The following is a 24,483-nucleotide window of genomic DNA, read 5'->3' as shown; positions in this document are numbered from 1 at the left end:
GGTGGGGGGGGGGGGGGGTGGGGGGGGGGGGGGGTGGGGGGGGGGGGGGGTGGGGGGGGGGGGGGGTGGGGGGGGGGGGGGGTGGGGGGGGGGGGGGGTGGGGGGGGGGGGGGGTGGGGGGGGGGGGGGGTGGGGGGGGGGGGGGGTGGGGGGGGGGGGGGGTGGGGGGGGGGGGGGGTGGGGGGGGGGGGGGGTGGGGGGGGGGGGGGGTGGGGGGGGGGGGGGGTGGGGGGGGGGGGGGGTGGGGGGGGGGGGGGGTGGGGGGGGGGGGGGGTGGGGGGGGGGGGGGGTGGGGGGGGGGGGGGGTGGGGGGGGGGGGGGGTGGGGGGGGGGGGGGGTGGGGGGGGGGGGGGGTGGGGGGGGGGGGGGGTGGGGGGGGGGGGGGGTGGGGGGGGGGGGGGGTGGGGGGGGGGGGGGGTGGGGGGGGGGGGGGGTGGGGGGGGGGGGGGGTGGGGGGGGGGGGGGGTGGGGGGGGGGGGGGGTGGGGGGGGGGGGGGGTGGGGGGGGGGGGGGGTGGGGGGGGGGGGGGGTGGGGGGGGGGGGGGGTGGGGGGGGGGGGGGGTGGGGGGGGGGGGGGGTGGGGGGGGGGGGGGGTGGGGGGGGGGGGGGGTGGGGGGGGGGGGGGGTGGGGGGGGGGGGGGGTGGGGGGGGGGGGGGGTGGGGGGGGGGGGGGGTGGGGGGGGGGGGGGGTGGGGGGGGGGGGGGGTGGGGGGGGGGGGGGGTGGGGGGGGGGGGGGGTGGGGGGGGGGGGGGGTGGGGGGGGGGGGGGGTGGGGGGGGGGGGGGGTGGGGGGGGGGGGGGGTGGGGGGGGGGGGGGGTGGGGGGGGGGGGGGGTGGGGGGGGGGGGGGGTGGGGGGGGGGGGGGGTGGGGGGGGGGGGGGGTGGGGGGGGGGGGGGGTGGGGGGGGGGGGGGGTGGGGGGGGGGGGGGGTGGGGGGGGGGGGGGGTGGGGGGGGGGGGGGGTGGGGGGGGGGGGGGGTGGGGGGGGGGGGGGGTGGGGGGGGGGGGGGGTGGGGGGGGGGGGGGGTGGGGGGGGGGGGGGGTGGGGGGGGGGGGGGGTGGGGGGGGGGGGGGGTGGGGGGGGGGGGGGGTGGGGGGGGGGGGGGGTGGGGGGGGGGGGGGGTGGGGGGGGGGGGGGGTGGGGGGGGGGGGGGGTGGGGGGGGGGAAGATGTTCATGGACTACAAATCCCATCAGCCAATTGGCCATGCTGGCAGGGGCTGATGGGATTTGTAGTCCATGAACATCTGGAGAGCCGCAGGTTGCAGACCCTTGTATCCGGCGCAATAATCTCTTCTAAGGGGATAACAATTAAAATTTAAAAGAGTACCCCCCCTCAAAAACACAGCATTCACACTCATATTATGGAGGGGAAAAGGGAAGAGAAGAGGAGAGGGAGAAGGAGAAAGAAGGCCGACAGATGGATACCATTGCTTCCCTCAACAATAAGCCTGGTGAAACAGCTCTTTCTTAAAGGCCCTCCCAGAAACATCTGGCTGGCCACTGTTGGAAAAAGAATACTGGACAATGTGGACGCTGGTCTGATTTAATCAAGGCATAACTTTTGTTTAGACTTTGGGTGCATTTGGTTGTTTAAAGTGCACACCCTTAGTAGAGCATTGTGCCTTTTTTTTTGCAGTTGGTGATCACTGCCCTCAAGTGTCACAAATACGACAAAAACATCCAGGTGACAGGAAGCGCCGCCCTCTTCTACCTCACCAGCGCAGAATACCGCACGGAGCAGAGCATCAAATTGCGGCGGCAAGTCATCCAAGTGGTGCTGAACGGCATGGAGTCGTACCAGGAAGTGACGGTGAGCGCGCCGCTGAACGGTGCCACGTTCTTCCGGGAGGGGACGTTCCCTTCTGGAATCTCAACCCTACATCCGATGCAGTCCTGCGCCGTTAAAATACGAAACTTTGGGTGTGATCTTGCGACAACCTTCCGTTAGTCTCGCAACGGCCAATTCTTTGGGCAGTTGTGATAGATCTTGACCGATAAAATAAGAACCACCAGAACCAAGAGCAAAAAAATCCCCAGAGGCAACAATGATGTAAAAAAATTCAAGAGCAGTTCCAGGCGGGCGTTACAACCAAATGCCCTCTGGAATAGTATTTTCATCAGCTGCCCGGAGGCTGTCATGGAAAGGGCCACGGGGCCTCCCTGGGGAGGGACTTCCAAAGGAGCCTGTGTCGTCACCCAGTGCATCTCACATAAGGGAGGCCCACAAAGCCAAACCCCTGAGGAAGAGCTTAAAAGTCTGGTCGGTTTGCATGGCAAAAGGCAACCTTTGGTGTATCCTGGACCCCCATTGTTTAAGGCAGGAGTGTCACACTCATGGCCCTCCAGATGTTCACGAACTACAATTCCCCTTAGTCCCTCCCAAATGAGCATTGGCTATACTGGCAAGGGCCGATGGGAATTGTAGTTCATGAACATCTGGAGGGCTGCGAGTTTGACACCTGTGGTTTCAGGCTTTAAAAGCAGCACTTTGAATTAGGCCCAGAGCCCAAAGTGGAAACCTGTGTGAAGGTTGCAACACTTACACACACATTTTATTTGTATTTGTATTTATTTTATTTTATCAGATTAGATTTAATCTGCCCACTCCTTTTGGGCTCAGGGTGGCTCACAACATATCTCCAAACACGTAAAACCTACCCAGGTGTCCATTTACGTAACGCCGCCCTCACCTGGATGGCCCAGGCTAGCCCAGTGTAGTCAGGTTATGGAAGCTAAGCAGAATCGGCCCTGGTTAGTACTTGGATGGGAGACCCCCAAGGAATCCGGGCTCACTATTCAGAGGTAGACAGTGGGTTTGTATGTCTCTTGCCTTGAAAGACCTAGGGCCGTGGTGGCGAACCTACGGCACGTCAGATGTTCATGGACTACAATTCCCATTAGCCCCTACCAATTGGCCATGCTGGCAGGGGCTGATGGGAATTGTAGTCCATGAACATCTGGAGTGCCATAGGTTCACCACCACTGACCTAGGGGGTTGCCAGAGGTCAGCTGTGACTTGAGCTGCACACATCTCCAGGAAGTGATGCGGCAGCAGCATTTTGAACTCATTGCAAATCCCTAAGACAGCTTCGCCTGCAGGGGTCTGCAACCATGGTGGCAGGGGCTGATGGGAATTGTAGTCCATGAACATCTGGAGAGCCGCAGGTTGCAGACCCCTGGCCTAGAGCGCAGTACAGTGGTTGGATGTTGCCAGCCATGACCGAGCTAGGCTGCTTATGAGAGCCTTACCTGCTCAGAGGAAACCTGAGCCTTCAAAAGCACCAGAGGCCCTATATGTGTGGCCTTTGTGGGCCTGTCTGCAGCCTTTGATTCTGGGGACAGGGATTGACTTTGGCTGAAGCTTGCTGAAACCGCAGTTTGTGCTCAGGCCAGAGTGGGCTGGACAGGCTCTTTAACAAAGGAAGTTCCCTTATTGTGGGAATCCAGTTCATTCCAATAAAGGGACTTGATTTGATTTGTGGGGGATAAAACAGGGATGTTTTAGCCCCTATGTTTTCCAACCTGTACCTAAGTAATATTATTTTAAGCCCTAGGTAGGCAGAACCATCGGCAGCCAACAGCTGCCCTGGGCTCCTTTTGATCTCCTTTAGATTAATTACTGATTAAATGAGTTCTACTGATGAAATGATTACATTAAATGATTTCTACCAATTCCTGCGCTTGTGTGGTAGGCGCTGCTGGGATTGTAGGGCCCACGGGACCCTGACAGAAAGCATCAGTGTCAATAGGATGATCCTTTTGGCCAACCCAGGCATCAGTCGCCTTTGGTTCCCTTTCCCAGGTGCAACGCAACTGCTGCTTGACCCTCTGCAACTTCAGCATCCCGGAGGAGTTGGAATTCCAGTACCGTCGCGTCAATGACCTGCTCTTGAATATCCTCAACCCGACCCGGCAGGACGAGTCCATCCAGCGCATCGCTGTGCACCTTTGCAACGCCCTGGTGTGCCAGGTGGACAATGACCATAAGGAAATGGTCGGCAAGATGGGCTTTGTCATGGTTAGTGTTGATCCAGAGGCAGCAGCTCAAACGATCGCTACATTTTGGCGTGGTTTGTATAGGGCAGGGCTGGCAGGGGATGGTGGGAATTGTAGTCCATGAACATCTGGAGCGCCGTAGGTTGGCCACCCCTGGTATAGGGTTTTTGTCGCACACATAATCCAGCAGCTGTTGGAAACCACAATCAGGCCCTATTTGCATTTACTGCTCCTTTTGTGCTATTAAGATATCTCCAGAGATCTCTCTTTGTTAAGAACAAGAAATCATCTCGTTCTGTTGATTGTGCCACTGAAAGTGAACTGGAGGTTCTGTGAACAGCATTAGAGTGAATTGAACTGCGTTGAGTGTTTGTTCTCTTGGGAGGCCCTACAAATGCTCACTGCTCCGGAGATTTACCATCGCTTAAAGTCTAGATTATTCGATCAAGAATATCAATTTCTCCTGAGCAAAGCGCAAAGCTCTTGCTCTCCAATATTCTTTGGGATTATCCCTCAGAAATCTAGCCCTGCTAGATACCTGGAACATCTTGTTAATTACAATTGCAGATGGGTCATGACTAGAGCAAGGTGCAACTCTTTTCTGTCAGTACATCTTCAAGGTCGCTTCTCTAATATCCCACAAAATGAGCGTTGCCGTCGTTTCTGTCCTAATACAACTGATTCACTTTCTCATATTCTACTTCACTGTTCAAAATACAACAACATCAGAACTGATTTGAGAACTGTATTACCAACAGGATTTATGCTCCTTTCTGATAAGATAAAAATGGCTAAGCTTCTAAATAACTCTAATGCTGAAATCTCTGAAGCTGTTGCTACATTTTTACTCTGTGTACTGCAAGTTGTGAAATAATGATCTTTTTATTGTATTTGGAACTCATGACACACTCCGGTTTTATGCCTAATAAAGGTTTTGGATTTGGATTTGGAGTGTTTGTTCAAAGGACACCGTTGGTTTGTGTAGCTTCACTTCAAAGAACCCTCTGGTCAAAGCAGTGTCCATGATGTCCTGTGCTGTTTCCTTGGTGACTGCCAAGTGACCTTCATTTTCTCTGCTACCCTTTGTGAACTCTCATGTTGTTTTTGCTTCTCTCTTGCCAACAGACGATGCTGAAGCTGATTCAGAAGAAGTTGGTGGACAAAACGGTAAGACGGTCTCCCTCCCCCAAAGGGCTCGGAGTAGAATCCAGGCATCTGGCCCGCTGTGGCTCAGAGGCTGGTAGCTGGTTCAGGCCCATCTCTGTTTAGGGTGAGATGAAGGAAGGTTGTGGCTTGTTTTGTGACTGGGTGGGCAAGTAGTGGCATTCTGTGTCCCGTGGAGTAGCCATGTTAGCCTGCAGAAGGCCCTTGCATTCCCATCCTGCACGTGAGCTCCCAAAGGCACCTGGTGGGCCACTGCGAGTAGCAGAGAGCTGGACTAGATGGACTCTGGTTTGATCCAACAGGCTCTTTCTTAGGTTCTTATGTAGCAGTCAAATGGAATTTGAGTCCAAGACATCCTTAAAGTAACCTCTTGGTGGTCCCTGACCCCAAGGACATTTGACTATCCTTTAGCAAGCCTTTATTGGCATAGACAACAGTACAACAATAATAAAAAACGGATTAAAAAGCATATACAATACAGGAAATAAATGTTAGGTTGAAGGAAATCTACTGGCGTTTAGTAATTTCCAGAAGAAAGTCTGGAAGTCATACAGAAGAAAGTCATACAGAGAAGAGAAGGATCAGGATTGTCCAACAAGCAGTATAATCTAATTAAATCGGGGAGTTCAGGTAAATGTAAAGGAGTAAGATTCACATACTTGGATCTGATTTCCTTGAATCTGAGACAGTGTAGTAATTGGTGGGCCAGAGATTCAACTGAGCCATGACATTTGACTAGCCTCAACCAGAGCCAGCACTTTCTCGGCCCTGGCTCCAGCCTGGTGGTCCTCTCTGTCAGCAGGGACCAGGGCCTGTTCCACCTGGCTTTTGGTTGAGGCAACCCACATGTCCAGTCCATCTTGCTGGCCTCCCGAACTTCAAACTTCAGGTTTTAACTGGTTGTTGTGAGTTTCAAGGCTGTGGTCAGGGTCTGGTAGATCTTGTTCCTAACGTTTCACCTGCATCTGTGGCATCTGTGGCTTGTTCCTAATGTTTCCTTTCCTCTGCTCTGGCAGTGCGATCAGGTGATGGAATTCTCCTGGAGCGCCTTGTGGAACATCACAGACGAGACCCCCGACAACTGTGAAATGTTTCTCAACTATAGCGGCATGAAACTGTTCTTGGAGTGCTTGAAGGTGCGTGAAGTTTGCGGGCTAGTAGTTCTTATTGTGGGTAAAAAAAGTGAGCATATTCTCACCCAAATTAGTGGGGTGGGGGGTCTGTCCCGTTTTAGCTTAGGGCATTAGCAGTATCAGACCTTAACGCTGTGAAAGGACAGGCTATGGGATCTCCAACAAAGTTTATACAATAAAACAATGAATTTATACACACAATTTGGCAAGGACACACACATACACAGAGAATTCTAAGGAGCCTAAGATTTTGATAGAGGTGAAGGAGGCATGGGAGTAGCAGAGGTTAAAGTGATTATTTACCAGATCCAGAAGAGAAAGGTCCAAGGAGGAAGGGTCTAACACAGTGATGGTGAACCTTTTCGAGACGGAGTGCCCAAACTGCAACCCAAAACCCACTTATTTATCGCAAAGGGCCCACACGGCAATTTAACCTGAATTCTGAGGTTTTAGTTTAGAAAAAACGGTGGGCTCCGAGGCGTGCATTACTCAGGAGTAGGCTTGGTGGTAGTTGGTGGCTTTGCTTTGAAGCAGCCGTGCAACTCTTCCAATGGGTGAATCACGACCCTAGGAGGGTTTTCTCAGAAGCAAGCCCCATTGCCAGCAACCGAGCTTACTCCCAGGAAAAGGATCATGCTTTAGTTCTTCGCATGAAAATCAGTGGGATTTAATAGCACTTAACAGGGTTACCTACACTGCTTCCCCAAAACTAGGTCTTAGGTTTAATGCTAATAATCGAGCCCAGCGGCCCAGGCCAGCCTAGATGTGGCCGGGGGGGGGGGGGGGGGGGGCCTCTGTTTGCGCGTGCCCACAGAGAGGGCTCTGAGTGCCACCTCTGGCACCCGTGCCATAGGTTCGCCACCACTGGTCTAACACCTGCGTCAAATGCAGAAAAAGTTGACGTCAGGTGCAGAGTTACTGAACCGAAGGTAGTCCAGAAAATGTTGGGCCAGGGGCTTACGTTTGGCTAGGCCAGATATAGGAAAATTTGACCCTCTGGCAATGTTTACAGAGCCAATTTTCCTGGACAAAACAGAGTTTCAGTTCTCGAGAGAAATCAATACAGTTGATGATGGTTTGATAAGTCAGAGTCAGGGAGCATCCAGTTTTTGATTAGATTTAGGTGGAGTTGATGAATTTACAACTCCAGGGTATTCCAATTCCGATTAAGGTTGGATAGTTCTCCGGTAGTGGAACAGGGAGGCATTAGCTGGGGAGAATAGGACTCCTGATTGGCTGGCTAATTGGCTGGCTTTTGCATATCCTTTGTGGGCTGGAGAACAGGTGTGCCCTTCCCAGGGCAGGGAATCGAAACTGGCCATCTTGTCCAAAACCTGCAGCTTAAGGTAGAATAGCCCTTTGCTAAAGCATTCTTTCTGAGGCACAAAGCCAAAATGGTAACAGTATGCTGCAGTTATGAGGTGTTTTCAAATGTTTGTAGGCTTATTTGTGCTTCTTTATGTTATGGCAACCCCCTATTCTTAATTTCCTTGTTTTTTGCAAATGGGTTAGGATGGTGGCAGATGGGACATCTAGTGAGTTCAGTAAGACCTCACTGCTGAGAAAGGAGTCGTATGGAGGGTAAGGAGCCTCACACAATGACCCTGAAGCACAAGCAGGTTCTGGTGCTCACAAGGGCCAGATCCAATACCTTCCCATCGCTACTTATCCATCCCTCTCCAGGATCGGGTTTGTCCACACTGTAAAAACCAAGTGGAGACTCTTGCTCACATTATTTTTGACTGTCCGAGATATGTGGGCATCAGGAATTTCTCTCCCAGGCTGGCCGTAGACAAATCTGAAGGAGACTCTGACTGCTCTGTTGTGGAGCTTCTGTTAAGCAACACAGATGTCGTGCTCTTGGAAAAAGTAGCAAAATTTCTTTTACAAGTGTCAGAACTTTCTAAGTAATGTATACTGCTATATAGTCTTCCTGTCTGTGCTTTGAATGTACTCTTGAATTGTATTTAAAAAATGTCTGGCAACACTCTAGAACCTATTTTTAAATGCCAAATAAAGGTGGTTGTTGTTGTTGTTCTGGTGGTCCCAGCTGGAAATGCCAGGGATTGGACCAGGAAGGTCAGGAAGCTGCCTTATACCGATCCAGGCTTTGCAATCCATCAAGATCAGAGATGACTACTGAGACTGGGGCCGTTTCTGCACAGCGGCAGGAAACGGCTCTCTGCCGGCATAATTCATGCCGGTGGAGCTTCGGGACTGCTCGCACGATAACATGTGGGTGGCCCCGAAGCTGCGGCGACTCGCAGAGGTGGCTCCACATGGAGTCGTCCATGGGTCGTCCCGTTTACTCACCTCTCCTCCCTGTGCATCTCTGGACGGCTGGAGGGACATGCCCACACTTCCCTCTGTCCTCTGGGGGCCGGAGGGCAGCGTGGGCGTGTCCCTCCAGCCATCCAGAGCTGCGCAGGGAGGAGAGGTAAGTAAACGGGCAACCAGAGGGGCCAAAAGCAGCACCCTCATGCCGGCGTGCTTCACACTGTGCCGGCGGAAAGACACCACTTTTGAAAAACCTCGCTCAGGGAGCGAAGTTCAAAAGTGGCGTCTTTGCGCCAGTTGTGGGGAGCGAGCACCAGCTGTGCAAACAGCACCCCAGGGACGGTGTTTTGACCATCCCTAGGGTGCTGTTTTCCATCCGTGCGGAAACGGTCAGGGAGTAAGTCTTCAGGTCTCTGGTGCGAGTCTTTCATCTCACCTGATCCTTTCAACCGGAGATGTTGGGGATTGAACCTGGGGGCCTTCCGTTTGCCAAGTGGATGCTCTCCTAATGAGCCTCAGCCCTAAGCAGAAACGTCCCACATGCAAGACATAGACCAGTGATGGCGAACCTATTTGAGACCGCCTGCCCAAATTGCAACCCAAACCCCACTTATTTATCGCAAAGTGCCAACCTGGCAATTTAACCTGAATGCTGAGGTTTTAGTTTAGAAAAAAACGGTTGTCTCCCTCTTCCTCTGCCCCACCCGCTCGAGCAGGGACCAGCCTGCTCTAGCCTGCAGCAAGTCCCGCGTGCACCACTCTGTGCCTCTCTAGCATCTCTGCCTCCTCTGCGCCCCCCTTTCAGGCAACAGCCACCCGGAGCACAGGCACCAAGCACCAGGCCCGCCAGCCGAGTCCTCCCTGCTCACTGCGGTGCCCACACGTTGTGCTCAGTGGCCCAGGCCAGCCTAGATGTGTGTGTGTGTGGGGGGGAGTGATTTTCCACCCCCCACATGACGAACTCTCTGTGCGCGTGCCCACAGAGAGGGCTCCGAGTGCCACCTCTGGCACCCGTGCCATAGGTTCGCCATCACTGACCTAGACTCTACTCCCCCGTCAAGGCTTCTCTGAGCTGTTACGCAACACCAGCTGTTCATCCTGCTGCCCCTTTTTCTGTAGCCAAACGTGTGTCCTCTGTTGTCTTTTCTCAGGAGTTCCCAAACAAACAGGAGCTGCACCGCAATATGCTGGGCCTTCTGGGGAATGTGGCGGAGGTGCAAGAACTCCGCCCCCAGCTGATGACCTCACAGTTCATCAGTGTGTTCAGGTGGGTGCATCCCTTATGGAGCGTAAAGAACTGAAAGCAGCCTCTGCTGACGTTTTTACATGCGTTGGTTGCTTGAATTGTGTTCTCCTCTGATCTGATGGCAGCGGCGTGTTAAGTCTTATAAGCTCCATATCTGACATCAAACATCGGGAGATGGTTGCAGAAAGCGCTCTCTCCATTCAGATCCGTGGTGCTCCAGACATTGCCAACGTGGCCCTTCTTCCTCTCAGCCACTGGTCAGGACCCCAATGGTTGGCTCCTAGGACGGCCATCTCTGGGTTGATGCAATTCCCGGCCACATTTATTTCCTCCTCTTCCATCTCTCTCCCCTTTGCATTAAGTTACTTGGCTCATTTTATTGTGGAAGGCTGTTATGGTCCGAAAACTAGCTGCTGTAAACCTTCCCCAGTGGCTTCATGTAGATGTTTTAATTGGTTAATTGGTTAATAGGTTTAAGTTTTTATGTGGTTTAATAGGTTTAATAGGTTTAAGTTTTTATGTTGTTTTGATTTGCTGTCTTGAAGAACAGCTGTGTTGTGAGCCGCCTCGAGCCCTTCGGGAATGAGGCGGCCTTTAAGTTGAATGAATGAATGAATGAATGAATGAATGAATGTTGAATAACATAGGAGACTAGTCCAAGCCCTGAGGACTCCACAAGAGAGTTCCCAGGGCCCTGAGCACCTGCCCCCCATTTCTACTTTCTGGAGCCTGCCACTGAGGTAGGATGAGAACCACTGCAGTACCCCAGTCCTAACCCCTGCAGCCGCTCCGGAACGATACTGTGGTCAAAAGTATCAAAGGCCATTGAAAGTTCTAGAAGCACCAACAGGGACAAGTGACCGCTCTGTCCTTTTCCCTGAGGAGGTTCATCTGTCCGGGCTACCAAGGCTGTTTTTGTCTCGAATCCCTGCCTGAACCCCAACTGTCATGGATCTAGAAAATCAGTTTCCTCCAAGTGTGCCTGCAACTGTGCTGCTACCCCCCATCCAGGACCTTCCCCCAAAAGCAGATGTTGGCTACTTGGTGGTAGTTGTTGACCTCTTCAGGAGGGTGCCCACCACTGTCCCCTGCAAGGTCTGAGGCATCTTCCCATTCATAGCATCAATTTCTCAATGGATGCAACGTACACAATTACTCAAGAAACAAACACGCTGCATCAACCGCTTGTATTATCAGTATGCCAGCAAACATTGAAGTGCAAACATTTAAATAGTTGCAAAATTGTGTAATATTCTCAGTAGCTACTTCTAGTAGATATGACATTATCAGACTGGTTTGTTAGCAGCTCTTTGGTGTCGTCTTCAAACAGTCCTTTTAATTAGTCCAGAGTACGCATTTGTGATCTAATCTTTCGGTTGAAGACTATCAACCGAGCAACATGCTGCGTTAGTATTCCGTCACAACTGATTTTGTTGCATGAAGATAAGCGGACTGGTCTTGGCCAAGTCCGATAGTCACAATTAACGGATTGCGCTACTGTCACCGTTTTCGATTCAATCTTCTTCAGATTATGATTAATTCGTCAGTCTTGGTTGGGATAATTCTTTAAGGGGATATTGAATGGAAAAAGAATGGGTGTGAGAATATCACCTTAAAGAAGATTGAACCGAAAACGGTGACAGTAGCGCAATCCATTAATTGTGACTATCGGACTTGGCCAAGACCAGTCCGCTTATCTATAATACGTAAAGCAAGTCAGTTTGACGGAATACAGGGAACGCAGTATGTTGAATCGGTTGATAGTCTTCAAGAGAAAGGTTTCGTCCTAGTATGTATACGGACTAATTAAAAGGACTGTTTGAAGACGACACCAAAGAGCTGCTATTGTTATTGATGTGCCATATCGTATAGAGTTGCATGAGAATATTGCACAGTTGTTTTTTGCACTTTTTCACTGTTTGCACTTTAATGTTTGTTGGCATACTGATAATACAAGCGGTTGATGCAGCGCATCTTCCCATGCCCCAGGGAGGCATTCACCACCTCCTGGACCCACCCAGCCAATCCTCCCCGGCTAGATGTAATTAGCCACAGTGGGCAATGATTCAAAGGTCAGGCGGTCAGGCGCAACCCCACAAGCAACTTGTCCATGTCCTTGGGTCATTACAATTGAAATTGACCCCGTGCAACCTGACCAGATACAACCTGCTGTTTTGAACTTTAGTTCCAGCAATAAATTGCTGGTTGCTGTACCCTCTTGATTGTGTTCAATAAACAGATCTCTGCACCCGAGGGTGGGTATTGCAGGGGGGAACGACAGAACCGAACCTGAATATAACTTGGTGCTACTGGACCCAAATGTTTTTCTGCTCCTTCAGACCAAGACCCACCTGAATCTCTCCCTGTAAGAGCCCTGGGATACATGCATCTCACATTTACCGGTACAGGGTGGGGTCCTGCCTAACCCAAGCAGTTGTTGACTTTTGGTGGCATGTTTTGTGACAGCAACCTGTTGGACAGCGAAGCGGACGGGATCGAGGTGTCCTACAACGCCTGCGGGGTCCTCTCCCACATCATGTTCGATGGACCGGATGCCTGGGCGATTGCTGAGCCACGCAGAGAGGAAGTTGTAGACAGGATGTGGGCAGCAATTCAACGCTGGGACGTGGACTCCAGAAGAAACATTAATTACAGGTGAACAGGAATTGGGTCACCGCTGTGAAAAGGGAGTCTGTTTAGCTGCTGTGGGATCTAGCTCCTAAGAGTGAATCTTTCTACCACTGAATTTTTGTCAGGGGCAGGCTGACTTCTGCAGCCTCTTCTTTTTTTACAAAAAAATAATATTAGTACCTCCATAGTCCTCTGATTTTTTTTTATTTTCAAAGCATTGGAGTCTGTCTTGCATCTTGTCACAAGTATGGCACAAGTAATTAAAACTGCCTTCCAGTAAGTCACGAGTCCTGTGGGACAGCATAGTAAGCTGCAGTATTCCAGTCAAGGTTCTGCTCATGACCTGAGTTCGATCCCGGCGGAAGTTGGTTTCAGGTAGCCGGCTCAAGTTGTCAGGCTGTTGGTCTATTAAAGACAGTATTGCTTAGAAGAAGATTTTGGATTTATATCTCCCCTTTCCCTCCTGTAAGGAGACTCAAAGGGGCTTACAAATTCCTTTCCCTTCCCCTCTCACAACAAACACCTTGTGAAGTAGGTGGGGCTGAGAGAGCTCCGAAGAACTGTGACTAGCCCAAGGTCACCCAAAGCAAGGGTCTGTTACTCCAGTCATCAACAAGACTCAGGAAGATTTCGAGAGCTTTATTGGCACTGTGTCATCCCAGGTTCAGGTAGCCGAAACTGAGGGGTTTGGCTCCCTGACCCCTGGTATATACTTTACAGTTTAGTTCAACCCCTGGTGTCCCCCCCAACCTCGCATTCCCATAATTTCAGCATGTGAAAGGACAGTGAGAATAGCAGCATTGTTTGGTACAGACAGTTTACTCCTCCAAGAATGCAGATAAGGAGAAACGGTTAAGCTCTATTGCACTAGGTGCAGCAAGCAAAAGAGGGAGGCCCCCGTAGCCTTGAGCGATGATAATGGCCGGGCCATCTGTAGCTGGACTGCGGACTTGCGAATGGCCAGGCCTGGAATGGCACAGGCCTGACACCCAGCTGGCGTGTCTCAGAGTGTACAGGCTAATCTGAATTCCCCTGATAAGCCTCCACAGCTCAAGCAGCGCAGCGGGAAATCAAACCCGGTTCCTCCAGATTAGAGTACACCTGCTCTTAACCACTACGCCACTGCTTCTCAGAGTACTGGGGGATCACCTGCTCCTTGGGATGCTGATGAATGAGTGTGGGACCTACAGCGCGCAAAGCGTATGTCCTTCCCACCAAGCCACAGTTCAATCCCTGACCTGTGTTAAGTGGGCTTGAATACTCGCTCTTGCTTAAAACAAGTACACCAGATCCGTCTGGGAAACTCACAAAGAAGGTACACCAGAAACAATTCATTAACTCCACCAATTGTGATAAACTCTGAGGCGGTTTCTGCACGGGCTGAAAGCAACGGCTTCAGCCCGGTAAAACGGCATTTGGGCAGGGACCCTTCGCACAGGCGCCGCTGCCAAATCAATGCAGCAGCGCTCTGTGCCCGCCAAAACGGTGTATTCAAAACTCGTTTGGGGAGCGAGTTTTCCTGCAAACGCCGGCTTCCATCCACTGCCATGCGAACGGCAGTGGGTGGAAGCTAGTGTTTTCCCCTCCCCTCCCCGGCCCCAAACGCCTCGTTACCTTCTGCTGGCAGCCGCGTCACTCTATCGTCGCTCTGAGGAGGGACGCCCCCTGGTCTCCGGTGCTTCAGCTGTCGCTGTGGCCATTGGGGGGGTGTCACCTTCCCTCCTCAGAGCGACGGCAGAGCGACGCGGCTGCCAGCAGAAGGTAACGAGGTGTTTGGGGCTGGGGAGGGGAGGGGAATACGCGGCTGTGCGGAGCTTGCTCACATCTGCGCATCCCATGGGGCCGTTTGTGCGAACGGCCCCAGACCCTGCATCGGCACGATTAATGCCGATGCAGGGTCTCTCCCTTGGCTGTGCGGAAACCGCCTGAGACAGATGTCTCTGAAACCAAAGATAGTTTTGAACGTGGTGGGATAAAGAATGTGCCTGAAAAGTGTCATCGTTAACCCTTTTCGTCCTTGTTGAGATGCGGCAGGTGTGCTCTGCCCACCCTCCCTCCCCACATGATGGTGTCCCCCAATTCAAGGTGCGTCTTTTGTGGTTCATTGGTGCGTGAATTCTTGTCTGTGCAGGTCCTTCGAGCCAATCCTTCGACTCATTCCTCAAGGTATCTCTCCAGTGAGCCAGCACTGGGCAACGTGGGCGCTCTACAACCTTGTCTCTGTCTACCGTAAGTCTGTACAGAGAGAGCTTTCTTGTGGTGGCCCTCTTTAGAACCAGGATTGTTAAACGTGTCTCTGAGGAGGGACGCCCCCTGGTCTCCTCCCCTCCCAAATACACCGTCTACTGCAGGGGTCTGCAACCTGCGGCTCTCCAGATGTTCACGGACTACAAATCCCATCAGCCCCTGCCAGCATGGCCAATTGGATTTGTAGTCCATGAACATCTGGAGAGCCGCAGGTTGCAGACCCCTGCCGCTTCCTATTCACTCCCCAGTAACTTCTGCTTAAGGACGATGACATGACATGACATTATCACACCTACCCAGGGTTGTGCCCAGGGCAACTGTGAGCAGACTGGCACAGTATTGAATTAGACATCTCAGTAGTCTGACAGCAGCAACGCTGTGTTCCTTGTCATGTGTGCTCTTTTCTTTTTTTAATTTTTTATTGTATCATTTGAATATTCCATTTTATATTAACACACTTCTTCATTCGTTTTCAAACAATACATTTTTCCCCTTTTTTCCCCGCCCCCTATATTTTTTTCATAGTTTTGTCCATCAAACCACAGTAGGTTCGTTCTTTGTAATTTCTCCTCCCATTTCTCCTCATTGACTCCAGCTTCTTTCATCCAGTCCGCGTATATGGTCCATATCTTCACGATTTCGCTCTGTTTATCTTGCCGCAGTTTATTCTTCGTTATTATGTCGAAAATGTCCAGTGTCCCTTGTTCCCAGATGTATTCCAACCGTTTCTGGATTGTCCATTTTTTTCTTCTTTCCAGCCTAAAGCTATTGTTGCTTGTGCTGCTTTGATCATTATTTTATACCTGTAGCTATATTTTTTATCTACCCTCCTATCCTCCATTACACCCATGAACATTAAATCATTATTTATCCCAATATTAATCCTCACTGTCATGTGTGCTCTGACATGGGAGGAAATGGCAGGAGAGAGATCCATTTGCTGTTTAGCCAGCTCATGTTTCTGTTTAGAGTACTTGATGGAAGAGTAAGGAAATCCCCGGGTTGAATCTCGCCTCTGCTACAAACTCACCAGGTAGCTTTGGGAAAGCCCATTTCTCTCAGCTTTAACAGTATGTAATAATACTGGACTTCCCTATAGAGTTGTTGTCAGGATTGCAACAAGGTAACGTATACTGTGAACCTTCTGAAGCTGAGGAGGAGGATGAATAATAGCAACAACAATAATAATAGTCAAGTGGTGGTTCTTCCATCTGCTTCTCTTCGTATTTATCAATTTGCTTTCTTTATTTTTCGCCATTCTCACCGTAGAGACCCAGAGTGGCTTGCACCATTCTCTTGTCATCCGTTTCATTGTCACGTTTTGTTGTGAGTTATATTAGGGTGAGACTGTGTGACCATCCCTCAGTCACCCAGGCCAGCTTCCATGGCAGAGCAGGGATTCGAACCTGAGTCTCTCAGATCCTAACCTGACGCTCCAACCACTGCACTGCCCTGGCTCTTTTTCTTGACTCCTGCACAGAGCTCCTTCTCGTGGAGCTCCAAAAATCAGACCTGGTGCATGGAGATTACCGTGCACACTCGAGTATAAGCCAACCTTTTCAGCACATTTTAATGCTGAAAAGGCCCCTCTCTGCTTATATTTGGGTTGGCTTATACTCCAGTATATACGGTAGTTTCTAAATGGAATTTAGTATGCTCAGTCGTGTGTTTCAGGGCCTAGCAACAGGTAGGGTGTCTTTACAAAGTTTGGCAAACGTTTTGAAGGATTTTAACTCTTGTGTTTTAGCTTGGTTGCTGATTGAGCTAAGGTTTTTGTACTTTTAAAGTCATTGTTGACGCCATATTGTTCTTGTTGACCCTCTTTTCCTCTTACAAAGCCAGTTTACTGTTTTTCTTTGAAATAAATATTCAAAAACATTTAACCTACTGATGCCTCAATTAATGTAATTTTATTGGTATCTATTTTTATTTTTGACATTTACCAGTAGCTGCTTCATTTCCCACCCTAGGCTTATACTCAATAAGCTTCCCAGTTTTTTGTGGTAAAATTAGGTGCCTCGGCTTATAATCGGGTCGGCTTATACTCAAGTATATACGGTACCACACACTCCTTCCCCCTTTCAGGCCCAAACAACATCAGGTGGTGGTGGTGGTGGTGGTTAAAACCTAACAGGATTAGGAGCAAATGAAAATCCAACCATCTGGGTGCTGTGAAAGCCTTCGACAATACATCCAACCATCTTTTTTTCCCTCCCCCGTTTTACAGCAGACAAATACTGCCCTCTACTGATCAAAGAGGGTGGGCTCCTCCTCCTGCGGGACATGATTAAAATGACTTCGGCACGACCAGAAACCAAGGAAATGGGAAGGTAGGCTCTCTTAGGACAAGTCTGGCACTCCATTTATTTATTTGGTTTTATTGAATACAGGGAGGAACATAATCAGTGGAAGTGCAGCTGTTCTGTGTGTTCACTGTCAGAAACCTCCAGTGATTAGGGCCTCTGATAACACTCCTTGGGACTGCGCGTCTGTCGCCATCCTGCACCCTGAAAGCACACATTGGTGAGGTTGGAGAAGTCTTTGCGGTCATAGTTGTACCGCCCCGTGTGACTTATGCTCCGAAGCCTGGCTTCGTGTTCTGAGCTGAGGCTGTACTGCCCATGTGGCTGATGTAGTGTGCCTGCAGGGGATATGCACAAACGCCAAGACAACCAGGGCTTTAGTAGCCATCATGGCATGGTGTTTTCCCAGTAAGGTGAACAGGAGCAGCATAGATGTCATGAAAGCTGCTTTGGATTGCAGAATACTACACTGCAGAAGCAAAGCCCCACAATTAGATGGCAGTCTGTTAGGACCCCGGGACTGTTCAAACAAAGCTCTTCTGGTTCTGGTGGGTTTTCCGGGCTGTGTGGCTGCGGTCTGGTAGATCTTGTTCCTACCTTTTCGCCTGCATCTGTGGCTGGCATCTTCAGAGGTGCATCACAGAGACACAGTGTGTAACAGACTTCCCTCTGTGATACACCTCTGAAGATGCCAGTCACAGATGCAGGCAAAACATTAGGAACAAGATCTACCAGACCACGGCCACACGGCCCGGAAAACCCACCACAACCAGTTGAATTCAACCATGAAAGCCTTCGACGATACAAAAGTACTTCTGTTTTGCAAAAGCCCCTATTCAGAAACAGCAGTTCAGGTAAAATAAGCCATCGGACATTGAGAAAACCTTTCCAAAATCCCTCTACAAATACCCCTGTTTCCCCGAAAATAAGACAGGGTCTTATATTAATTTTTGCTCCCAAAGATGTGTTAAGGCTTATTTTCAGGGGATGTCTTATTTTTTTCCATGATTTTGGGCCCCCCACATGATCAGATTAGCTGCGCCAGGGAATCTGTAACTAGGGCTTATTTTTGGAGTAGGGCTTATATTTCAAGCATCCTCCAAAAATCCCGAAAAATCATGCTAGAGCTTATTTTTGGGGTAGGGCTTATTCGCGGGGAAACAGGGTATAGAAAGCAATGACTAGCCGCCCCACTCCAAGCCACACACCCCTTCTCAGAGGAATGCAACTCTTCCCTCTCAGCTAGAAAGGAATGCGGCTGGGGTCCCTTATCTCTACCCTAAGAATGTAAGAACAAGCCTGCTGGATCAGACCAGAGTCCATCTAGTCCAGCACTCTGCTACTCGCAGTGGCCCACCAGGTGCTTTCTGGGAGCTCACCTGCAGGATGTGATTGCAGTGGCCTTTTGTTGCTGCTTCTCCCGAGCACCTGGTCTGCTAAGGCCTTTGCAATCTCAGATCAAGGAGGATCAAGATTGGTAGCCATAGATCGACTTCTCCTCCATAAATCTGTCCAAGCCCCTTTTAAAGCTATCCCGGTTAGTGGCCATCACCACCTCCTGTGGCAGCATATTCCAAACACCAATCACACGTTGCGTGAAGAAGTGTTTCCTTTTATTAGACCTAATTCTTCCCCCCAGCATTTTCAATGGATGCCCCCTGGTTCTAGTATTGTGAGAAAGAGAGAAAAATTTCTCTCTGTCGACATTTTGTACCCCATGCATAATTTTATAGACTTCAACCATATCCCCCCTCAGACGTCTCCTCTCCAAACTAAAGAGTCCCAAACGCTGCAGCCTCCCGTCTTAGGAAGGTTCTCTATGCCAGCCCACACAGGAAACAACCCCAGGTGTCTCACAGCAACAATGGAATGTAGATTCCCAGGACAGCTTTTGAAAGAGGGGTGGTGGTGGGTGGGGGAAGAGACAGACAACCGTGCCCACCTTCCATCAGGGGGAGAATTATGGTCAGGCCGACGTAAGACTAAGCATGACACATTCCTAATTTGGAGCACCGGACATATAATGTTCACAACTTTGCAAAATAAGCACAGTTCTGTTTCTTACACTTAGTTCACTGTTTGAATCAAATGCGGGGTTCCTTGATAAAAGGTTTCTTTTGGTGGTGAAGGGGAACCAGAGAAGGGTGTGAAGACCTCCGCCAATTCAGGTTATTGTCCTCCTCTGTATCTCGAAGCAAGAGGACAGCATCTGAAGGAGGACTCTTCCCCACCCCCGTATCTGGAGCTGGCTTTCTTCTTTTTCATGTGTTGAAATTTTTTGAAACTTTTTAGTATCCTTGTTGCTCCCATAGCTCTTTGCTGCCTTCTCTGTTTATATCTTGTAATGTCCCGTAAACTTTATTTTGTAAGTAACCTAGAGCAGTGATGGCAAACCTATTTGAGACCGAGTGCCCAAATTGCAACCCAAAACCCACTTATTTATCTCAAAGTGCCAACCCAGCAATTTAACCTGAATGCCGAGGTTTTAGTTTAGAAAAAACTGGTTGGCTCCCTCTTCCTCCGCCCCATCCGCTCGAGCAAGGCCCAGCCTGCTCTAGCCTCCAGCAAGTCCTGCGCGCACCGCTCTGTGCCTCTCTAGCATCTCTGCCTCCTCTCCGCGCCCCCTCCCCCCTCGGGCAGCAGCCATCTGGAGCACAGGCACCAGGCCCGTCGTGCTCAGTGGCCCAGGCCAGCCTAGGTGTGTGTGTGTGTGTGAGGGTGATTTTGCGCCCCCCACATGACGAACTCTGTGTGCGCGTGCCCACAGAGAGGGCTCCGAGTGCCACCTCTGGCACCCGTGCCATAGGTTCGCCATCACTGACCTAGAGGATGGGGTGCTACAAAACTGGTTGTCCATTTTTAAAATAAATGGCACCCCGCCCTTTCTCTCCCATCTATAGCCTCTCTTGTTGTAAGGAACCCCACCTTTGCCATGTCCTGCAACTCTTTCTTGATTCCTTTCTAGGAAAGTCATAGAACATTGCAATAATTTTATGGACGAGAATATGGACACGTCAAGATAGAGGCGACTACCGTGGCTGTCTCTTGCCGGCACTGGATCCAGCATCTCTCTGATTCACTGTACATAGGTTGGACTTTCTCACCAGCTTAGCTGTCGGAAGGAAGCCTTTATGAATATTTGTATGTGTGCGTGTGTGTGCGCACAAGCGTGTATGTACAGAGACCGTCAGCAAGTGGAAATGCACATGAGTAGCAGTGGCCAGGGGAACATTTTGCACAAGAGAATGCGTTCCGTTAAGTAGCGGTGGGTATTTTCCCCCTCCTTTTGTTTGAGAAGTACAGATTGGGATTTGTGTGTTTGTGTGTGTTTATGATTTCTGTATATAAAAAAAAGAGCAACGATGGCATCGTGTCATCTGCCGACCTTTTCCAGAGCACGTGAGATGCACCCAGTGGGCGTGAACGCAAAGAACTGGCTGTAAGGTGGATCTGTAGCTTTCATCTCCTTTCTTTTCTTAACTTCCTTAAATGTCTGGACTATTGCCCTCTGGTTTTTGTTGCATGAAGTCTTGTGACGGTCCTGCAAAAGAGCAGATGATCCAAAATTAGTGCGGTCGGGTGGGGAAATAGACAAACAAGTGCCAGTAGCAGTAGTGTTGGGGCAGGGGCCTCGGGCCAGTTCAGGAGCAGCTGGGCAACGGACCCAGGAATCAGTTCGGACTCAGCTCCCTTGTAAGGCTAGGCAGAATGCTTTAAGTCCCCTGATGTCACCTGACTCCTTCTGAGCTATAGTTTCATCCTCTGGCCATCCACAGATACTGGCCCCTCCCCCTCCCTCTCTGAAGTGAAGCAGAGAGCAAGCCTTCTCCACTCCCAAGAGACCCCAGTGGCCCAGAGGTTACGGGCCCAGAGGTTACGGAAGGTTAAGGGTTCAAGATCCCCTTGCAGGTGAGAAATTCAGGTTTAAAACCTTGACTATAAGTGCTGATGCTTGTCAGTAAAACACCCCAGGGAAGGCTAAAAGCATTTGCATCTCAAATTATTTGGAACAGAAAATCAATGTTTAGGTGCACATAACAGTGCTGTGGCCTAAAGCAATCGGGCATCACAGTGGACCACACAGCTCATGCCTCTTGTGGCAAGAAAACTATGGGCGTGCCAGATTCTTCTGAAGATGTATTTCGGGTTTGCCAGATGTAATCTTCTTCCTCTGTCTGTAGTGCGAAACCACGGAGCTATCATGCTGTTAATATAGGAACCAGCTTCTTTCATGGAGGGCAAAGAGGTTGCTTTCTGTGTTGTAAGCTACTGAGGGCAAAGTCTCTTTCTTGTGCTGAATTATTATTTTCTGGGACCCTCCATCCAATATGAAAAAGGTCTGTGGCTATCAGAATGACCTCGAAATGGACCGCCCGTGGACAGGAGTAGGGTTTCAGTGTGCGTGGGAGGCTCTGTGGGCATTGAGGGAAATATTAGTTTTTTTTCAATTTGAAACAAACGAAAAACATTTTCTGATGAGGACTGAGCATGCTCGCAGCTCTCCCAGGTGCTGAGTGCACAAAAGGGTCAGGGAGAAAATAGAGCAGAACAGAAGAGGGGGGGGAAGGGGGCTGTTGATTTCCTCCTGCCCTTCATGGCTGATAGTGCAGAGTATAGAGAAGAGCGGAAGGCATTCATTTACCCTTCCCCAAAATTCCTTCATGGACTTCTTCCTGCCTGTCTTCTAGCCCTGTCCTCCGTCCCCAATCTAGAACAATGGCCGTTTTGCGAGCATTTGGAACGCATGCCTTAGGAGGGCACTGGGTGGACTTGAAGCCACATGTGTTCAAATAACATTCAGGTGGTGCTGTAAACCGCAGTTTGTTGAAACCAGCGGTTTTGCACGACAGTCGCCAGTTGCATTCTACTAGAGGCAAGCAACAAATCCTCGTTAGTCTATAGTCCCCCAATCCATCTACTTCTTCCTCTTTTGTGTTTCTCCCAGCAGCGATGACATCCTCTCTCGATGGGCAGGGTCACTCCACAAACCATGCTTTGTAACTTCATAACACTATTAGTTCATGTACTGATTCTGAGCCGGCTGCAAACCCTTGTTTGAAACTTGGACTTTGGTTAGTTCCGCTATCTGCAGTCAAATATCTCACAGTTACATGGTATTTGATCAAACCGCAGTTTAGAAGTATAGTTCAAGGGTCTGCAACCTGCGGCTCTCCAGATGTCCATGGACTACAAATCCCATCGGCCCCTGCCAGCAGAGGCCGATGGGATTTGTAGTCCATGAACATCTGGAGAGCCGCAGGTTGCAGACCCCTGCTATAGTTTTTCGTGGTGCCTGAATCCACCCACAGTGAATAGGAGCCAAAAGCCCCTGTGCTTTCTCGTGCTGATGTACCAAGGCTGCCGGGCACGAACTCTCTTAGTCATCTCTCTTCCAACCACGATGCACAGTTTTCAGTGTCTCAGATCAGAAGAGCCTTAAGAATCGTGAGCCGAGGAAAAGTTCCATAGAACATGATGAGGATGTGAGTGTAGCAGGGGAAGGCAATTCCCTTCCGTCAAGGAAGCAGATGGGGGGGCTGAGATGTGCAGTCACTTAATGAGTAGAATCAGTGAGTTGGAAAAGAGTCTCCCTTAACTGGGCTCCGGATTCCTTTTTATCCATTGTCTCCGTACAGATGTGTATGTAAGCTATTACCGGCAGGCGTCCTCTTAGAGGAGGCCTTCCCCTTTCTCCCGTACTCTGAAGGGAATGCCTCTTCTGAGTTGGCACCTGCTGGGACATGTATGTGAATCATCTGAAAACAAGTAAAATTATTTCCCTCCCTCCAGTATTATTGTTTTGATTTAACGCAGCTCTAATTTGCTTAAGTAATCCGTGACTCGGCCGATTCCTTTCATCGGAGGGGCAACGCAAAACAATCAGGGTTATTTGCTTGTGTTATCTCAAGTTGCAGGGGTGGGGGGACACCGAGCGCTCCTTCCCCTTGGTGCTCCGCGACACCAACGCTAATGTCCGCATGGCCCGCTGGGGCCACAGATGCAGCCTGTAAAGATCCACTTGCCAGCCAGCTGATCATCGGCAGCTGGCCCTTTAACCACCAGACGCAGCTGTCTGGAGGCCCCGCCCTAGGGTTGGGAATGGGGAAAAGATTGCTCCAAGGCCACTCACTATTGGTCCTGCACAGACTTGGCCACACCCTCACAGGGCTTCCAGGTCAAGACAGGCCACTGGGCCTTTAAAAGGCTTGGGATAGGAGGCCAAGGAGAACACAAGCCAGACCTGGGTCCCAGCATGAAGAGAAGCAGAAACCGCCCCGCCTCCCCTCCAATATCTGCCTGGAGCTAACTGCAGCTGCTTAATCCAGGGCTGATTCTGGTTCTGGAATGGCTGCGGTCTGGATCTGACAACCCGTAAGCACTGACTGTATGGCCAGGAAGAACCTGCTCACAACGCCCCCAAATGAGAGCAGCCGAGTCTTGTTTCTTGAGAGCCAGCGATGTGTAGCAGCTAAGAGCAGGTGGACTCCAATCTAGAGAACCGGGTTTGATTCCCCACTCCTCCACATGAGTGGTGGAGCAGCAGTGGCGTAGGAGGTTAAGAGCTCGTGTATCTAATCTGGAGGAACCGGGTTTCCCAGCTCTGCCACCTGAGCTGTGGAGGCATATCTGGGGAATTCAGATTAGCCTGTGCACTCCCACACACGCCAGCTGGGTGACCTTGGGCTAGTCACAGCTTCTTGGAGCTCTCTCAGCCCCACCTACCTCACAGGGTGTTTGTTGTGAGGGGGGAAGGGCAAGGAGATTGTCAGCCCCTTTGAGTCTCCTGCAGGAGAGAAAGGGGGGATATAAATCCAAACTACTACTCCTCCTCCTCCCCTCCTCCTCCTCCTCCTCCTCCCCTCCTCCTCCTCTTCCTCCTCCTCTGGTCAATCAGATTTGTTTCCCCGCTCCTACAATCCTGCTGGCTGACTTTGGGCTAGTCACAATTCTTCAGAACTCTCTCAGCCCCACCTACCTCACAAGGTGTCTGTTGTGGGTAGAGGGAGGGAAAGGAGTTTGTAAGCCCCTTTGAGTCTCCTTACGGGAGAGAAAGGGAGGTATAAATCCAAACTCCTCTTTTTCTTCGTGTTTCTGATGGCGCTGATGATTGGTGGAAAGACAGATTGAGTCTCCATACTGTAGATGTCACCATACTGTAGACCAGTCCCGATAGGCCACCAGGGTAGACATTCATAGCCAAAGTGTCCCCTTTTGTTTCAACTGACCTCTTTCTGTGTCCCATTTTTCTAAGAAAAAAGAATTTACTGCCAAGGAGTCAATTCGATTGAACACAGTGAGGACTTACTTCTGAGTAAACCAGCCTAGTCTCATCGTGTTATTTATTTAAGAGCGTCCATGTGGCAGCTTCATAACACTTCTTCACATTTCACAGTTTTTTAGGCCTACTGCTAAGATGTTTGGAAGGTTCCATCCAGAGGTGGGATCCAGCAGGTTCTCACAGGTTCCCAAGAGTAGGTTACTAAT

General features: G+C 50.7%; 2 protein-coding genes across 2 annotated transcripts in view; one reads left to right on the top strand and one right to left on the bottom strand.

The window, feature by feature from the left end:
• The first annotated feature begins 1,525 nt into the window (after positions 1–1,525).
• Positions 1,526–22,787, top strand: ZER1 (zyg-11 related cell cycle regulator). Its single transcript, XM_048512172.1, has 10 exons — positions 1,526–1,537; positions 1,638–1,811; positions 3,804–4,019; positions 5,123–5,164; positions 6,178–6,297; positions 9,723–9,838; positions 12,284–12,472; positions 14,580–14,677; positions 16,923–17,025; positions 19,964–22,787. The coding sequence occupies exons 1-10, from the start codon at positions 1,526–1,528 to the stop codon at positions 20,019–20,021; spliced, it is 1,128 nt and encodes a 375-aa protein (XP_048368129.1). The 3' UTR covers positions 20,022–22,787.
• The window catches only part of PKN3 (protein kinase N3), an 86,611-nt gene continuing 82,499 nt past the window's right edge, over positions 20,372–24,483 (bottom strand). The window contains exon 12 of the mRNA XM_048512171.1: positions 20,372–20,539. Within this exon, the coding sequence (XP_048368128.1) occupies positions 20,372–20,539 (168 nt within the window). The remainder of the gene's footprint in view (positions 20,540–24,483) is intronic.

This window comes from Sphaerodactylus townsendi, linkage group LG12 (assembly GCF_021028975.2).
Source record: "Sphaerodactylus townsendi isolate TG3544 linkage group LG12, MPM_Stown_v2.3, whole genome shotgun sequence".
NCBI lineage: Eukaryota > Metazoa > Chordata > Lepidosauria > Squamata > Sphaerodactylidae > Sphaerodactylus > Sphaerodactylus townsendi.
The sequence above is the reverse complement of the archived record's forward strand: the minus strand, read 5'-3'. Positions and strand labels throughout refer to the sequence as shown.